The sequence below is a fragment of the Rattus norvegicus genome, chromosome 8 (assembly GCF_036323735.1).
Source record: "Rattus norvegicus strain BN/NHsdMcwi chromosome 8, GRCr8, whole genome shotgun sequence".
In the NCBI taxonomy this organism is placed as follows: domain Eukaryota; kingdom Metazoa; phylum Chordata; class Mammalia; order Rodentia; family Muridae; genus Rattus; species Rattus norvegicus.
Genome location: NC_086026.1, coordinates 39,319,721 through 39,338,366, shown reverse-complemented (window position 1 = coordinate 39,338,366; position 18,646 = coordinate 39,319,721). Strand labels below are relative to the sequence as shown.

The 18,646-nt window shown below is 44.7% G+C and overlaps 1 protein-coding gene across 2 annotated transcripts in view; it reads right to left on the bottom strand.

The window, feature by feature from the left end:
• Ets1 (ETS proto-oncogene 1, transcription factor) overlaps window positions 1-18,646 on the bottom strand; it is a 122,087-nt gene that overhangs the window by 87,656 nt on the left and 15,785 nt on the right. For both annotated transcript variants that reach the window (XM_017595451.3, XM_039080790.2), the window contains exon 3: window positions 6,601-6,745. In XM_017595451.3, the coding sequence (XP_017450940.1) occupies window positions 6,601-6,745 (145 nt within the window). The remainder of the gene's footprint in view (window positions 1-6,600; window positions 6,746-18,646) is intronic.

Genomic DNA, 18,646 nt, shown 5'->3' with positions numbered 1-18,646 from the left:
ATGATGCTGTGTTCTTGTGCTCCCCCCCCCCTCTCTCTCTGACACAGTTCTATTTAGAGTCAAACCCTTACACAAAAGGTTCAAGGAATCTGAATGTTAAATAGCGCACACTCAAAAGTTTCAAGGAGGCAGGAGACTAACAGAAGAGGTGTAGAACCCTGGTCTATAGGCAGCAGCCACCCACAGCTGGCCAGAGGGGCCACCTTCCCTTGCAGAGAAAGGCTCAGGTACACAGATACCTTGATATCCAAAAAACACAGGGTAAATGCAAACATTGAATCGACTGTGGTAAGTGGATTTGGGCTTACCTATGCCCTCTTATTCCAGTATGTACTTAAAGGCCCTCAGAGATGTAATGGGGTAGGTGTGTGAAAAGATTGTTCAGCCTCAAGTGTCCTGGAAACCTTCCTCTAGGGACCTCCCAGGGGCAGTTAGGCCTGGTCTTCTGTGAAAGATGAACGTTGAGACAGGACTGTAGTAGATAGCGTTTTCTGAGATAGCATAGCTGCCAAACCAGAGTCAGAGGAACCCAAGCTGCCCATCTCCCTTAGTGGTCAGACCCTATACAGAAAAGACAATTCTCTAGAATTAGGCTACATAGCCTGTTCCAGGCCAGCCAGGACTACATATAGACTGTTTCAAAAATAAGTAAATACTATAATAATAATAATAATAATAATAATAATAATAATAACAACAACAACAACAGATTAGTTATAAGGAACTGCCTTTTCAAAGTTTAGACTGTACCACATTGAGTTGGGAAAGCAAGAACATTCAATAAGATGTTGAGAATGGGGGCCCCTGAGAGGCTCCTCATTCAACTCACTGTAGACTACCGTAAGTCTTCTCTGACAGAAAGAGCCAAGCATTCTGTCTGGAACAGATTAGTCCAATATTGTAATATCCAACGTTATAACATCCAGGATACTCACAGGTTCACAGGCTTAGGATTGTTTTGAAGAACAAAGAACCTTTTTGCAAAAAAAAAAAAAAAAAAAGTGTTCTCAGAAAAGAAAAACGTGTCCTGAAGAAAGACGTGCAGCAGATGAGTTTGAAACTCAGGTTTTTAAGCCCTATGGCCATCCGACACAGTCAGCTGTAAGAACAAACCTGCTGTGAGCATAAACATTTCCAGGCAAGGTGAGTCTCCATTGAAGCCTTGCTGGCCTGTCTTCAACACTCTCAACACTTGAAAGCCAAACTGGAGGCTCTTGCTTTCCCGCTGACACATCCCACCTGGCTGTCCATGGCCCTTTCCAAACACTGCCCAGGTTTGATCCCTCCCAGCCGCTGGGCCAGATGACAAAGCCCTAGGAGAGACCATGAACCTGGCCTCTCAACATGTCTCCCACATGAACTTCTAAAGTTTATTTGGGAAAGACATTCTTCAATTCCACCATTCTATTAGTAAATTTGCTTTAGAAACTTTAAGTAGTGAAATCGAAGTCACCCCCTAATATTGCCAAGCCTGTGTCATACATAAGTGCAGTATTTCATATGGAAACCATTTGCTCTATCACAAAAAGTGTACACTCCCCTCTCACACAAATTTCTTTTTTTAAAAAGTTGCACGCAGGCAAGGACTGTGTCTTCTCTTTCCCCATCTGTCTTTAGGGCCCACCGTGTGCCACTACGGGGGTCAAATGAGTTCAACCAATCAGTGGGTCACTTTCTGACTCAACCCTTAGACATTTTTGGATTTCCAAAACGTACTTCACAGAGCAATGAGTCAAAAGGCACTTGAGGGCAATGATTTACAACAGCAAGCATGCACATCATGTTTACTGTATGCGGACATGCCTCAAGCTTCACAGATATGAACTGAGTGGCTCTCAGAGTGTGATTTCTGGACTTCTAGCAGCAGTAACAGGGGCAGCTCCTGGAAATGTATTAGGGAAAAAAAAAGAAACAAGAAAATATTCCTCAACCCTAACTCTGGAGCAGAGTCTTAAAGCCTGTGCTTTAGCGAATTCTGGGGTTTCTAGTCCAATGAATCCAGACCAAGAGTTAAATTTTTCCTCCTCCTCCCCTCCTCCTCCTCTTCCTCCGCCTCCTCCTTTTCCTCCTCCTCCTCTTCTTCCTCCTCTTTTTCCTTCTCCTCCTCTTTCTCTTCCTCCTCCTCCTTCTCTTCTTCCTCTTCCTCCTCCTTTCCCTCCTCCTTCTCCTCCTCCCCCACCTCCTCCTTGGGCTACTGCTGCTACCGCCACTCCGGCCACTTCCTGGGGAACAAGCTTTGAAAATCTCTCTGGTATATGAAGAAACTGAAGAATTGTGATCAACTTGCCCAAGGATCTACTACAAACCCAAATAATCCCCTTTAAGATACTGGGTTCCTCACTCTTGACCATCTCTACATTCTTTTCCAAACCATTGGGAAGTGGCAGGATTCTGCGTATGGAGTAAATAAAGGTTCTACCACACTCAGACACCAAAATATACCAAACTGCACCGCACAAGGAGAAAAGCAACGCCTGGTAGGTCAAACGAAGGAGCGCAGCAATGAGAGTGAAATTCTTTCTCCCCTATGCTCCGAGGCTTTGCTCTGCCTCCCAGCTTAAGCCGTTATTTGACATGGTTGTGTATTGATCAAAATGCCACTGTTAAAAATCAAGATGACTCAACCAATCCATCCCGGCACTTGAAAAATACCACCTGAAATGAAGACCAAGAGAAAAAAAAAAGATGCCCTTCTGGAAGGAGACCAGAGCACTGTGTTTTCTGATACAGGCTTTGATCATCAGTCACGATGACCCTAAGCAGGAGGCTGAGATCACATGTGGACGCTGGCAGCTATGGCTAAACTGTGGTCATGTTGTCTCCATGTGGAGTGGGGCCTCTGGTTTCTGACTTCTGATTCCCAGTAGAAGACAAGCTTTGCCTGACTCTAGGCAGGAGCGGGTTCCATTTCCAGACTTCCTGTTTTATCTGAGAATGGCTTGTATCAGCCCTGTCGCTTCTCTACAGGGCGGGCAGGAACTAGCTCTAACGCCTCACGACAGCAACATTTTAGAGACAGGGAGCAGAAACCTGACATGCACAATCATTCTTGTTATGGTGACGATGGAGAGGTGCTGAAGTTGAGGGACAGAGGAGAGGAAAGGAACAGAAAAGAGGCAGGGTCAGTGGGCTACACTCCAGGCAGACTATAAACAGTAACAGACATTACAGCCCTGGCTTGTGTAAGGCGCTCCATTGATTCACAAGATTCCCTGACAGAAGGATGACGAGAAGCTGAAACAGAAAGGGCCCATTCATTCATGCAGAACACCAGCCCTCGGCCCCTATTGGCTCTCCATAATGGCTCTGGGCTGATAGCAAGGAGGGGGCCATCGGGAGGGAGGAGGAGGTAAAAATGAAAGAAAATGATGACTGCAAGATCGCTGTGGAGCAATGTACAGCTGCACAGGCAATTGCATGCAAATGTGACTTCCCTTTTTAGCTGTAGTGAACGTCCTCAGAATGGCGTGTTTTTCTCTTTCACGCCATTTCTCCTCTCTTCCGGCCCTTGTCATTTTCCGGGCTCCCTGCTTCTTTGTCCCATTGTCACTCATCCTTCTTTTCCCAACACCATCTCTACCTCTACAAGCACCCATCTCCATTTTCTGTCAGTTCTACACATCTCAACGTTCCTCCTCTGTTCCTCTTAGCTTTCCTAGTTCCTGAGTCTCCCTTCCCCTTGTTGGCTGGGCTTTCACTATTTAAGCCTTAGCTTTATTTTCTTGGCCTCCCTTCTTCCATTCCTGTTCTCCTCCTCAGTCTCTCCCTCTGTAAATGAATGGGAACAATACTCTGATGAAGGCCACTATGGGGGGAGCGTGGCGTTCATGGTTGGCCCCTCCTGTCAGTATTCCAGTCACTGGCAGATGTGTAATCCTTGGAAAAGAAGTCCATTCATCCTTTCTGAGAGCACAGACGTGAGGCAGAGCAGGGGTGGGAAGTAGCCCTGAGTCGGAGGAGGGGAAGGAAACTGAAGTTATAAATAGGATGAAAGAAGATGGGACAGGGAAAAAAAAAACAAAACTGGAGTATTTTTTTCTCCCTTTCTTTAATTCAGCATATTTCCACAAAAAAATGTGCCACAGCTGGAGAAATCATTCATTCATCTACATCTTCATCTTCCTCCTTAAAAAACCTACAATAGCCTTCCAAAGGGCGACCCATCACTGAGGAGAACTGGACCACAGCCCAGAAAGAGTTCCTGCAGCTCCTACATCTGGACAGCTCACAAGGCAAAGGACAGACAGGGGAGAGGCTCAAGGTTCTTGCCAGATCTTTCCATCAGAGGGAGCCTGGGGAAGCGGGAGCTGTTCCTTCTATTTGCAAACAGATTCCCACCAACTGGTAGGGAGCCAGACCCCAGGGAAGCAGCCTATCATTCGAACTGCAGTGGCTGGCATATCAGGCCATTCTAAGGATGGTTATTATTCCTACCCCAAAGCCACAAGTCTAGGCAACCCGAGCTTCTGTCTTGGAACCATAAGCTATGGGAAAGGGTACTCCATCAAATGGCTTACAGTGGATCTTTACATCCTAAAGCTAAGAACATCGTGAGTTGTTTTGTGGTTCATGTATTTCACAGCAACTCTCCCTGGCTCTGAAGTCAAAACATTTTAACTTTTCAGAGTTTTGGCAAGAAGAACAATAAGATTATCACCCCTGCTTGCAATGATGGACCCTTCAGTTACGAAAGAGAAAGGCTTTTACCCATGGAAAGTTGGGCCACTCAGTGGTTGGCCATTCCCTCAGTTTTTGCTCCATGTTTGTCCCTGCACTACTTGTGGGTTGAAGGTTTGGGGGTGGGTTGGTACTTCAGTATCTATATTCCCCACTACTAGAAGTCACAAATAGTCACCCCCATAGACTCCCTGGGACCTCCCCCATCCCAGCTCTATGGTACAACCTAGAGATCTGCTCTCCCCACCCCTCACCTCAGAGGTGAAGGGAAGGTGGGAATGGAGGGAGGCATATGTGAGGGGGGAACCGGGAGGAGGGAAGGCTATGATCAGGATGTAAAGTGAACAAATAAATTAACTGATGTAAAGAATCAAAAATAAATTTAAGAAAGAAAGGCTATGTCTGTTAGGAAGAAAAACATTCTCACCTTGGGTTTATGGGCAAGTATGAGGAGACATTCGAATACAAATGAGATTCAACTTGTAACAAGAGGAGGTGTCATCAGAGTTGCACCCTAAGGCTTGTGGCACTGATGGTATTCCAGAATGGCACAAACCTAGGCATGACTACACGGGTCCTCTGCTTATATAGATGGGATCTCGTTTGTTCACAGTTTTAATGGCTCGATCGTTTCATATCCTCACATCTCCAGTCTTGAAGTCTAACCACTGTAGAGACACATCACCCTCCCAAACCCATCACCCTCTGAGTGCGATGGACACGCAGCTGAAATGTGCGTGATTATGCTTCGGACTGTTTTTAACCCTTGAAGGGACGAAGGTACCACAAAGGAGACGATGGCATAGATGTTACTTCCTCGGCAGATGATTGATGCCAGGCTGTCCCAGGACCTGCGAAGAACCTCTTACCCTGCCCTACCCACTAGAGCACACCCATGCAGGAAGAAGCAGTGTGCTTTGTATCTGCTGTGGGGTGAAGCGTGGGCTACAAAGTACATGTTTGTTTGATTTTCCCCCGCTATTTCACAGGCCACTTGCCATAAGTCAGAAGGACACTGAACGATCACAACAAAGCATTCCACTTAGTTCCCAGAAATTACCCCCAAGTCCATTCGGTTTCTCCTGTGTAATTCTTGTGAATGGCACATTCCGATATGTCGGAGCAATGGCATTTCTCATGCTAAGAATTTGACCGGGCAGAAAATTTGGACAGGTTTGGAGTAGTTTTGCTTATTGTCATCTGTATGTCACATATTTACAGACGCATCACATACATTACATTTTATATACGTCATTATAGCATGGTGTCAAGGACAACTGAATTTCACAGTAGTCCCAAACCCAAGTGTTACGTTTAGTATTTTCTTCAAACACTACTAAGTAAACAAAACCTAATGGGATTCAACCGAAATGGAAGTGAGTCCCTAAGACAGAACAACAGAACTCAGGTAACTGGGGGCTCTGGTTGGTCCTCAGGCAGACACTCAGGGCCCCTGGGGAGTCTCATCCCAGCTCAGGAGAGGGTGGCCTTGTAGCCAGCTAGTCAGGAAGGAGGAAGAGTGGGGGCTGGCACGGGGATGGGGAAGGGGTGTAGGAGAGAGCACAGATGACAGTGGAGAATGAAAGGAGATCCAGGACAAAGGAAAGAAGTTCCATTCGGGAGGGTGGCTAATGCACAGGCCTCTGTTTCCCCAGTTCTCAACGATGATGAGAAACCAACCGTTGACACCACTGAGACCGGAGGCAGCCCTTCTTGGGCCCACTGGGAGAGCCTCACCTTCCTGCTGGACATTATAGTAGCACAAAGTTACTGAGGCACAGACACGGGGCTTTCCATGAGGGAACAATGGCGTATTGCGGGGGTGCACCCCATGGGGGTGCTATTTCAGAGAACATGGCTCTCAGCAGATTTCCCTTGCCCTTCAACTCTCTCCTCATCCACAATATTTGTTTCTCTTCCTACCTGAACCGCAGTGTTCAAGGCCCGTAGGGACTTCCTGAGTGGCTGTCTCATCCCAGAGTGGGTAAAGAGGTCTTTGCTGATGATAACTGGACTGGAAACCGCAGGTCATCCGAGGATCCTCAAAACTGTTGATAGGCCCCTGCCTCTGTGGCCAGTGAAGAGAAAGGGGCACGGATTAAGAGAAAAACCTCTACATTTCAACCCTGTTGTAAGTATGACGTCACACCACCTAATCCCAGCTATGCAGGAACGGTCTACCAGCCAGAACCTACCGTCCATCCCCACACACTTTGCCCTCCAACTTTTCAGGGAATGAGAGGAACTTATCTAGACTATGACTTCATTTATTTCTATCCATACCTTCACATATTTGGGAAGCAGCTTTTATGACCTTCAAAAATATTCACAGTGAACAGCTGGGCAGAAATTTGACCATCTCAGACTTAACACAGTCTGGGCTTTTTCTACCAGCATTGTCTCCCTCTATAAAAACATCATAAAAGAATATTTTTACAGGACAGCCCAATGTCATAGAATAGGTGGTTACTGCCATTGGTAAAGGGCGGGGAATGGGATGGACCTATACCATAAAATCCACTTCGTTTGTCGTTAATTGGTAGGGGTGAGTTTTGATGACATAAGTTGCTGAGTAAGAACTATTTCCTGTACTGTTTGGAGATTTGTGCCACCTCCTTATTAGCTTTATTAGAGTCACAAAATATACAGTGTGAGAAAACCAAAAATTGCTATGTGGAAAACCACATTTCACAGATTTAAAAGTCTTATTCCTTGAAGGCAAATGGATTCAAACTGAAACCCGGGCTCTGCCACTTACTCATATGGGAATTCAGGTCTTCTCCTTAATATAAACATTAGCTTATCCTTTAATAAAATGGAAAGAATAAACCAAACTCATAATGTAGGAGAGCTGAGCGACTAGAGGGATTGCTGTGTGGCTAAGAGCACTTGTTGCTCTTCCAAAGAACCTGAGTTCAAGTCCCAGCCCCACCCCCAGAACCCCGCATAACCATCTGTAATTCCAGTGTCAGGGGATCCAATGCCCCTTCCTTCTGGCCTTCTTGGGTACTAGGCACTCACATGGTGCATAGAAATGCATTCAATCAAAACACCCATGCGCATAAAATAAAAATGAAAATTTAAAGTTGTGTAAGAAAATTACATATAAAGCAAAATTAAATGTAAAACATCGTGAATAAAATCATGCACTGATAAAAATGTATGTCACAAGTACTCTGTGCAAAACTCTGTCATTAGTACAAGGTAGATACTATATTAACATACGAAACAGCTGGGCATGGTGCACAGGCCGATAGCACCAGCCATTCAGGAGGCCGGAGGAGGAGAACATGGAGTTCAAGGTCTGTATGAGCTCTAGTAGGCTGGGGTAGAGGCATGGCTGCCTGGCTTGCAGCAAGTTCAAATAACTAAAGAGATCGTGCCTCGAAATAAAAATTTGAAGTTAAAATGAGTTGTTTGTCAAAAAAGATAATCCCTTTCCACTCTTAAAAAGGAACTGTGAGCTTCCCAAGGATGACGCCAATGGGCATGGCAAACGTGACGAGGGAAGGTCCACGAGGCAAAGAAACTAAGAACTAAGGAAAGCTGGGAGCAGGAGAGGTGGTATTCCCCAGGGAAGAGCACACAAATTAGCCATCTAGTGCTTGAAAACATGTCCACAAGTAACATTATATGTGCTGAATAGGTTATATTTAGGAATACATAAACATATATATACAGATATATACATATACATATGCATATACATACATATGCATACATGCATATACACATACATATATACATACATACATACAGGCATTTATGCAAGAACAACTAATGAGCAAAGGGACCATGAACCTGAAGGAGAGCAACAAGGGGTGTGTGGGCATATGAGAGGGTTTGGGGGAAGGAAAGTGAAGGGAGAAATGTTGTAATGATAGTATGATATCAAAAAATATTAAAAATTAACAAAAACAGAAAAAAGAAAGAGGGAGAGAGAGAGTACGTGAGCTAAAGGTGGTTCACTGAATGAAGGCGCTTGCCAACCAAGCCTGAGAACTTGAGTTCAATCCCCAGGACCTCGGGAGTAGGCAGAATCAACTCCAGAATGCTCGCTTCTGACTTCCACATGCCTGCCTTGGCATGAGTATATGGGCACCCACTACGCACACACATGCAATAATTAATTAATTAATTAATTAATTAATGAAAATATATAGATAAATGTTAGAAGAAGGAAGTGAAGGAGAGGAGGAGGAAGAAGAGGAGGAAGAGGAGAAAGAAGAGACAACTGTGGGGCTTAGGAGACAGTTCTGCGATAAACAACTTGCTGACACATGAGACAGCGGGAGTTTGGGTCCCCAGCACCCACATAAAAATCTGGACAGGCCACCTGCGGTCCCAGATCTCTGAAGACAGAGACGGAGGATCCTCCTGCAAGTTAGGTAGCCAAACCAGGCAACTTAACAAGCTCTGGTGGAGAAAGAGACATGGACTCAGTGGAGAGTGATGGAGGAAGCTGTCCAACGCCAGTCTCTGGCTTCCACACGCATACATTCATCAACACTCGAGAGAACATGCATACACGCACACGCACCACACATACATACACACACAACCAAAAAAAAAAAGAAGAGAAGAAACTGCCTTTCAGACATGTTCTCTTTGCCCCTGCCCTCAGTCAGGCTAGAAGACCGTTTTTTTAATAGTGAGACACGGTAGGTTTGCCCTTAACCACAAACATCTTCACTGGCGGGTGCTTCTGAGAAGCCCTTCACAGTTCTGTCATCCAAACACCTGCCCGTTTATTAGACATTTCACGAACCTACTCCATTGCCATTTCGTAGAGTATAAGAATGGCCTTATTACTCAACAGAACCACATCAACAGCTCCCATTCATTGTGAAACTGCCCCAGTTGAGGAGAAAGAAGCAGGTTACTAGCAGGTCAGAAATCTAGGTGGTACAGCCCCCGCCTCATTGTTTAAAGGGAACCACCTAAAATAAGCTGCCCCACAGTAGGGCTCATCACCTGCACCTTCCTTTCTTGACTGCCATGGAGATGCGTCAGTGAAATGTTTGAGCAGCACTGCCACAGTTGGAAGAAAAGCATCTGCCGGTTTCTCACTTGCTTATCCCCAAGTGATTGCTGAAAGAAACTGGCATGCACCACACACCTGCCCCATCCCAGCTGGGACGCTAGGTACCCTGTAAGTATGGCCATTTTGAATCCCCACCACCATCCTCTAAAGCTAGCAGAAGAGCAAGCTGACGCTTGTAGAAGGAAAATACATTGCCACAGGCCACCCTGCTCATAGAAAAATGGAGGCAGAAAACTAACCCAGTTCCGTTTGATTTCCAGCTGGCGCTTCTTCTGCTTGTACAACGTGAGGCTATACAGCTCAAAAACAGCTTGCTCAAAACTGGCTGTTAGAAATCAGGCATATGGGGTTGGGGATTTAGCTCAGTGGTAGAGCGCTTGCCTAGGAAGCGCAAGGCCCTGGGTTTGGTCCCCAGCTCCGGAAAAAAAAGAACCAAAAAAAAAAAAAAAAGAAATCAGGCATAGTAGCACTTACTTGTAACCCCAACACTTGGGAAGCTGAGGTAGAATGACTAGTTTGAGACTACACTGTATTACAGAGCAAGACTCGGTAAAAACTAATTCTATAATATGTATGTGTTTGGTGAATTGTGTCAATGTGAAGTCACAGAACAAATGGATAGTACACTTAGTCTATGCCAGGTATTATATGGGATACTAAGAATATAGCAGGAGCAAGAAATGAACCACACCCTTAGGAGCTGCGTAACAGCTTCTTCCTAAATTGAAACACTCCATCCTGCTGGGAAGCTCCTAAAGCAGAAAGGTAAAATATTCAAAATAGGTTCAGGAAGTCCCTGAAGCTGACTAGATTCACTAAACCCCTTCCTGCCAGAGAGTCCTCTCAGAGGACCGTAACAGAGCAGCAAAGAAGAATCTGAGACCATAATAGCTGCTTAGAAGAAGCAGAAACCAGGCAAACTGCCTAAAAGAGGTTTAGTCACTTGGAAGGGATATTCTCCAACCTGTTGAGCTGCCTGCAGGTTTTGTAGTATGCTCCAGGTTCCCAGCTTTTGTGAGCTGTCACCCATGCTGAAGTACGCTTTGGTGATACAGATGTCTTAGAGTCATTTTTGCTCCTGTAAGTAACCCCTCATCCATATTTCTGTTAGTAAATTCAATAAAGCTCATTATTTGATCAAGTTGGACTTTGGGGATATCCATATTTTTGTCTACCATGGGATGACTATCTAGGCTAATTAGATGTGTGCTTTGTCTCCCCAGGAAAAAAAAGTCACACAATGGGAGCTTACAGAAAAGTAAATAGGAGTTACATTGAGAAGGTGTGACAGTATTAATTAAGCACCAGAGAAGAGGAAAACTTTTAGTGACATTTTTGAGTCATTTAAATCCCAGGTATATGGATGCAGGGCTGATTCAGACATCTGCAGCAGCTGACTATGATTTGCCTCATGCTCTAGCAAAAGCATGGTTTTGCCACCTGCAGATAGTTTGTGCGATTGTGTGATGTTTGAAATTCTAGGAATTTTTCAGAGGACACTAAGAGGCCGGGTCAGTGGCTGTTGGTCATTCAGCAGAGTTGGTTGGGGTTTGTTAGTAGTAATTCTCAAAGAAAAAAAAAACAAAAATAAAGAAATTAGATTTGGTCTCTCTCTCTCTCTCTCTCTCTCTCTCTCTCTCTCTCTCTCTCTCCCCCTCCCTCCCTCCCTTTCCCCCTCTCCCTCTTCCTCTCCCTCTATCTTTTTTCTCTTCTATCTAGTGATAGAAGTTGAAAGCAGATAGATAAAGGGTAGGAAAAAAGAAAAAACCCACTGAGTAGCAAAGACCAACTACAGAAAGTAGCAGGGAAGTCTCTCTAGAGAGGGCAGACTAAGAAGAGAGCTATAGATGGATTGATATTGGGCATTGGTGAATGGCCAAGAAATCAAAAGGTAAAGAAGATGCTGGGCCCAAAGTTCAACACAGACACAACTACAGAGGGAGGAATGAACAAGGTTCAGGCAAGTCAGAGAAAGTGGGGACTTTCTCTGGTGGGGACAAACCTTGGAGAAAAGCATTATCTTGGGTGCCCTGCAATGAGTGTGATAAGTACAAATAATCAGACATTCTAGACAGAACCACTTCATGGTTCTAAGAAGGGTACGCTGGGTAGTAGAAGAAGGTGAAGAAGAGGGACAGTCAGTAGGAGTCCTCTGAATCTACATGGAGCCGAAGCAAGACCATAAATCTATACTGATCCAGGTGTCACTTTTACTTTCTAATTATTTAAATTTATTTCCATAATGATTTTCAACTGAGTTACGGGTTTTTTAAATTGTGGTAAGATAGACTTCGGATTAATTGTGGGCCTTGGGTACCTACCTCACACGAAGCCTCATTAATCTTGCCTAATCCAGCTGTGAAGTAAGACTTAGATTTGTGTCATCGCCAGGGATGAAGATAGAAAGGGAGGTGCAGCATTCTAGCGGAGGAATCGATATCCTTTCTTAAATGAGGCCAAGAAAGGAAAGATAAAAAGAAATCCACGATATGCAGAGTGAAACGCTGAGCGTTAGGGAATGTGTAAGGAAAGTGGGAAACAGTGTTTATTTGGGCTGTGTTTAGACAGAGGGGTGGCAGAGCAACTCAGTAGATAGAAGAGTCTCTCAGACAGGAAAGAGTGGCATTAGAGCTGCTTAGGTAAAGAGTCTAGTTTGAGCACAGATTCAAGGAAACTGGCAGGTAAAGCAAAAGGGGAAAAACTGGAAAATAGGGCTCTTTGAGCTCTTGTTTTCCTTGTCTTTCTACTATAAGGAAATGCCCAACAGAAACAACTCCAGGGTAGAAAATTGTATTTAACCTCGAAGTTTCACAGGGCCCCAGTCCACCACGTCAGGGAAAGCAAAGTCAAGCAGCTTAGTCTGGAGCATAGTAGTGCATCACGGTGACCATAGCAGCTGACCAAGAAGAACATAGGGTGGAATAGGGATGTTCTAGGACTATTCTTAGTCATTTCTTGTGCCGTCCAGGCCCCACCTCCTGAAGGCTTCATGGCTTTCAAAATCATAACCCAAGCTGGGGAACCAAGGCTCTAAAACATGAGCCTGTGGGAGATGGTTCAGATTCACAGGTCTGCAATGATGTGAGAAATAAGTATATAAAGCAAAGATACTATAGAAGAAAACAAAACAAGTGACTGCATACAGTGGTGGTAGCCAACAGCAGTGACTGCATACAGTTGTGGTGGCCAATGGCAGAGCTTAAACCTGAGAAGTGGTTTCTCAGTGTCCACTAAGAAAGAATGGGAACCATGTAGCTAGCCAAAGAATAATAGCCCACGAAGTATCTGCCATGTTCTATCACCCTTACTGTGAAGAACAACTCATTAAACATCTTTGCAGAGATGCATTATGGGAGAGCATCTAGGAGCCTGCTACCTAAAAGTCTCGCCTACATAACTCTGGAATCCAGTAGACCAAAGACACAACTTTATCACTACTGCAGTCTGAGGTCAGGTTACATGTACTGGCCATCTTCTCAGGGGACCAATCCACTCTTCTTACAGTGAAAGGCCCCCTGTCTCTACCCCCTCTCTGCTCCATGCACTGGTTCAGCTACTGTTTCTTCTCCCCTGCAGGCAGCTGTGTCTCCAGAGCCACCATTTCCCCTCCCCTCCTAGTCTTGCTACATCCCAAAGCCATTCTATGTGTTCATAGTCCCCAGAGTTCCCCAAAATTGAAAAGAAAGAATAGGGGAATATTTTCATAATAGCAAATCACAAATGTATGTTCACAGTGTCTCTGTGAACATGTGTGAGCTGTTCTTCTAGTACATCTCCAGCTTCAGCCCAACAGCCTTCAGGTTGCAGGTGTTCCCTCATTAACTCCCTCCTCCAACTCCCTCCTCCCTCTCCTTTCCCTGTGTCCATGTAGACATACTGCCTTTCCCTTGACTACTGAAGCCCAGGGTTTAGCCTCAAGTCATAAACATAGACGGCACAATAAACACTTCAAGATGTTTTTCGATCCACAATTCCAGTAGAGTCAGCACTGGGCAGGATGGACATTGTGATTTGTCATCTACGATAACTGCATTATGTTCTGGGAATGTCAGACACTCATAGGCTCTAGCACGAACACAGAGGCCTATAAAGCAGGAAGCTTGTGTATAAGTCCTGTTCCACCACCACAGAGCTGTATAACCTCTGGCCTGTCACTTGACCTCACTAAGCTTTTGCTTCCGGAGGAGGATAACTTGATGATCTGCAAGTTCCTTGCCAACTCAAACTCTCCATTTTGCTGACCTGAACACATTCCTTCTCCTGACCTTGTAACTGGCAATCTTCAGATCAACTGCCTTGGGACAGAAAAGCAAGTCCATGGGGCCAAATGTTGTCAGAGTCATAAAGTGTGTCCATGGCAGTGTCCCCGTCACAGATTAAGCCTTCACACTGTGTCCTTATGATTTCCAAAGCCATGCTCAAACAGTGTTTTCCTCCCATATAACCCACTATTCAGAAGGAAAAAAAGTGGGGCTTAGGCAGTTCCTGAGGTTGAGCAATTACTGGGCTCTCCTGTGGTGAAGATTATAAAATACTGCAATGTGTAAGATATCCCACAGGCTTCTAATAGATCCGGAAGTCTCTGGGTCTTACAAGATGCTGTGTAAGTCATCTTCCTTCTTCCTTTCTCTGACTGCCAAGCACGTCAGATAGAATTCTTTGGGCAGTGCTAAGGAAGAATTCTTATCAGGCTGTGCTCGGCTTTAGAAGGGTACAGGGGCATAGAGCTGATCCGTGGGCACGCTTGTCCTGCTCTGTAGGGAAGGGAAGCACAGCCAGTGTCCTCTGAGCTCTCCTGAGGGTGCCTGTGAAGGAGGGGGGCACACGAAGGGGTGGTAATAGCCATCAGGAGAGGCAGGAACATACAAAATAGCCTAGTCCCAGAGGGCAGTTTAATTTTAGACTCAAGGCCAGGAAATTCTTTTTGAAACAATGAGCTGTGACAGGGCTTGGGCCTTGGTGAAAGGGTAAGCTTGACCCTCTGAAGGCTTCTGGGAAACAAAAAGAAACAAGACAGAGGGCTGAGGGAGAGGAGTGGTATTCTTCAGTGGAGCTGCTTTGGGTTTCCCTGCAGACGCTGGGAAGAACATCACTTCACTCACATCCGACATCCACTGAGACCCAGTCCAACAGCATGAGCATGGTGGAGTTTTAAAACGTCCCTGAAGGTCTGAAGAAATTACTGTCTTGTTGAGAAGTCCTAGGTGAGATGGATGTCCTTTGTCAGCTTTGAATCCCAAGAGTCTCTATGTCCACGCTCACTCAGCCAGAAGCCCTTAAACTTGTGCAGGTACCATGGTGGGATGGCAGTTTCAGGGACCCCATGGTGTGAGGTGCACGGTAATGCTAACTTGGAGCCTTGGGGTAGAATCCAGTCAGGAGAACTTAGCAGCCAGGATAAATGACAGCCAATTTTGCAGTTTGCTCAGTGGTCTCTATTCTGGCTCTTTTCCGCGTCAGGGAAAGCCAAGTTTTCATAAATAAGGGGCATGAATAAAAGTCGGTTCTGAGTTTTTGTATGTCACCAAATAGTCTTTTGAAAAATGAATAGGGCACACACCTTAAATCCTAGTACTTGGGAGGCAGAGACAGGCCAATCTTTTATGAGTTTGAGGCCAGTCTGGTCTACAAAGTGAATACCAGACTCTACTTCAAACTAATAAACAAACAAACAAAGAAATGAATAAATAAGAATACTATAGTAAGGACTTTGTATGATTGTATGTTCCCTAGTCTTTTGTTGTTGTTGTTTTTGATAGTGATGATGGTGTTGTTTCCAAGACACAGTTTCACGGTGTAGCCCTAGCTATCCTGGAACTCTATCTGTAGACCAGGCTGGCCTCGAACACACAGAGATCCACCTTCCTCTGCCTCCTGAGTGTTGGAATTAAAAGCATGTGCCACCATTACCCCAAACCTATTTTTGAAATTTATTCACCAATATGATAACATTAAAAGGTAGGGCATCCATGAGGTGAGAAAGTCATTGGGGGGCACCTCACAGATGATATTAAGACCCTTTGACAGATAGCTTGAGTAGGTTCAGTCTTTCCCACCCTTCATTCTTGTAAGGACAGAACATTAATCTCCTCTAGAAGACACAGCAATGAGGTTCCATTCTGGAAGGAAAGAATGAGACCTCACAAGACCCAGAACCTATCAAGGCCTTGATCTTGAAATCTTCTTAGCTTCCAGGACTGTGGGGAATAACTTTATCTTTATAAGTTTCCTACTCTCATAAATTTAGTGAGAGCAATAAAAACAGATTTAAAAAGAGATTATGGTCACATTCTATGCTTTGCTGGTATTATGAAGTTGGGCAACTTATTTAACCATGTAGGGCTTTTGTGTCCAGATGTTGCAACATTCAACTTGTAGCCTGACTCTGAAATTATCTACTTTGTACTGGCTTACCCTAACAGCTCAGAAATATCAAGTTAAATAGATGGTAGAAAGACAGGCAGATGGGCAGATGGACAGGTGGACAGACACATAGGCAGATAGATGAGAGACAGAAACATAGATAAGTAATTACATATGTAATTATTATACTTCCATACTTTCCTAAGTGTAGAGCCACCATCATACCCAAGCAAGAAGAGAAAATCTTTTCTGATTTCTACTGAGAATCTGAATTTCTTTTGGGTGTTCCCCCTTTTCTAAATAAAGCATTAATGACAATTCCACATGATTCCCACAGACCCTGGGTAGCATCTATTTTGGCTTCACAGTAACAAGCATGGTGGCCAAACACACAGCACAGGACCAGCACATGATCACTCCATGAACACACCCAGAAGCTGGAATCCTGAAGCATGAATGGTAGACACGAGAAAGCTATCATCAGCCAGAGCCAAGGCTTATAAGAGAATTGTTGTCCAAGGAGGCCCAATTAAACCAAACTACTCTAGATAAGAGAACCAGGTTTGGTTACACAATAGAGCTGTAAACCACCAGTCCATGACAAGAGAAATTTCGATCTGGTGGCAAGAGGGCTCTTTCTCACTCAAGGGGACATGAAGCAAGGAGATTTCCTAAGAAGAATGTCACCACCTGAACCTCATCTTATTCTGATCACACCCTTGTAGAGACAAGTGAAAATCTTCTCTTCCCCACCCACGCCCCCCAGCCCATACAACAAGTATCTTCTTAACACAATTTAAGAACCCAAATAGAAAGTAAAGACTGAGCTCATCTTCATGCAGGCGCTCAACAAAAGTGTCCAACAGAAGCAGCCCTATGACTTTCAGGGAAGGTGACAGGGAAGGTGACATTCGCCTGTTTTACAGGCAGGGATGCCATGGTCAAGGGCATTAATAGTTTGCTCACTTTGGGGGCTTAAGGAATAGCAGACCAGGGTTTTCTGTCTCCACCCCTCATGTGCTTTTCATAGTGGCCTTCTACAAGTTGCTGTTATCATTCCAATTATCCTCTAAAACCCAAGTAAGAATTTACTCATTACAGTAAGCCACAGGGTGGAACCATCGATGCTGACGGACAGCAAAGGCTCAGCTGTCCTGTGCCAGTCAGTGCTGTTATTGCAAAGGCAGAATCCTGATGAGAAGAGCTGAGCTCAGGCCTCTTCCTAACCTCCCTCTCATGCTCGTCCACCCTCTTCACTCACTCTCTCACTCTACATCCTAAGACTGTGGATGTCATGTTATTGTGCACCATGTAAAGATTAGCCATGAATTTCTCAAATGCTGGTTTCTGGGTCCCCCGTATTTGATTGTAATCCTTATTTTGAGAAGCTCAATGTTGTGTAATTTCTCCCCCAATTATTCCCCGATTCGTCATAAAGAAGCTGACAAGCCAATGACTGAGCAAGGGAAGGAATATGGCTGGACTTCTCCCAGCCAGGGGAGGGAGAACAGAGAAAGAGAAAGTGGGGATTAGCTACTGAAAAAGGGTCTGGGAGACACACAAGAAAGCACTTGGAGCCCACAGAGCCAGATCAGTGCTAAAATGCAAATATCACTGGGATTCTGACTAGGTGGTAGCCCGATAATCTTGGAACATTAAAATATACTACTGTTGTGCCCTTAAAGCCTGTTAAATAACTATAATAATCCAGTCCCAGTTATTTGGGAGTGAGCTGGGTTAATAGGAAAACTGCAACAAACATTTATAAATTGCCACTGACATAAAATGACTCGATAATCTTTAGAATGCAATCCACTATATATAGCCCTATAGTTTTTGTCTTACCAGACTCTCACCTAAAAAGTGTAGGTTGTTGTTGTTGTTGTTGTTGTTCCGTTTTGTTTATTTGTTTATAAATTACACAATCTCAAAGGTTTTGTTTTAGGAGAAAATAAATCTAATCCGGGTGCACCTCACAGCTACCTAGGAGCACAAGCCCTCATCTTAACACCTGCTGTAATAGGACAGGAGGAAGGTGACTTCTCCTTCTACTACCTAGAGTATATGAAGACATAAACAAATTAGAGAGAGAGAGAGAGAGAGAGAGAGAGAGAGAGAGAGAGAGATACAGATATATAGTCTGTTGGCCAATACAACATAATGGAAGGAAAAAATACAATACACAAAAGAGGTCAGGCCAGTGGCAGAGACATGTAATTCTATCTATTTAATAGGTTGAGGGTGGAGGGTCACAAGGTCACAAGACTAGTATGGAAGATTCAGGGTCCCTGTCTCAGGTTTTTAAGAAGGTATAAAGATGGCTGAAGTTCTGTTGCTCAGAAGTAGAACACTTGCCTAGCATGCTTGAGCCCTAGGTTCAATCATCAGCACTGTATGAAAGAATGAAAGTTGAAGGAGAGGGGAGAGGAGGGAAGAGAGGGAAGAGAGACGATACAAAAGGAGATTTGCTAGATCTTGGAGAGATCGACAGGATTCGGAGTTAAGTTCAACACTTCTGAGATAGGGGCTGGAGAGACGGACGGTTCAGCAGTTAAGAGCACA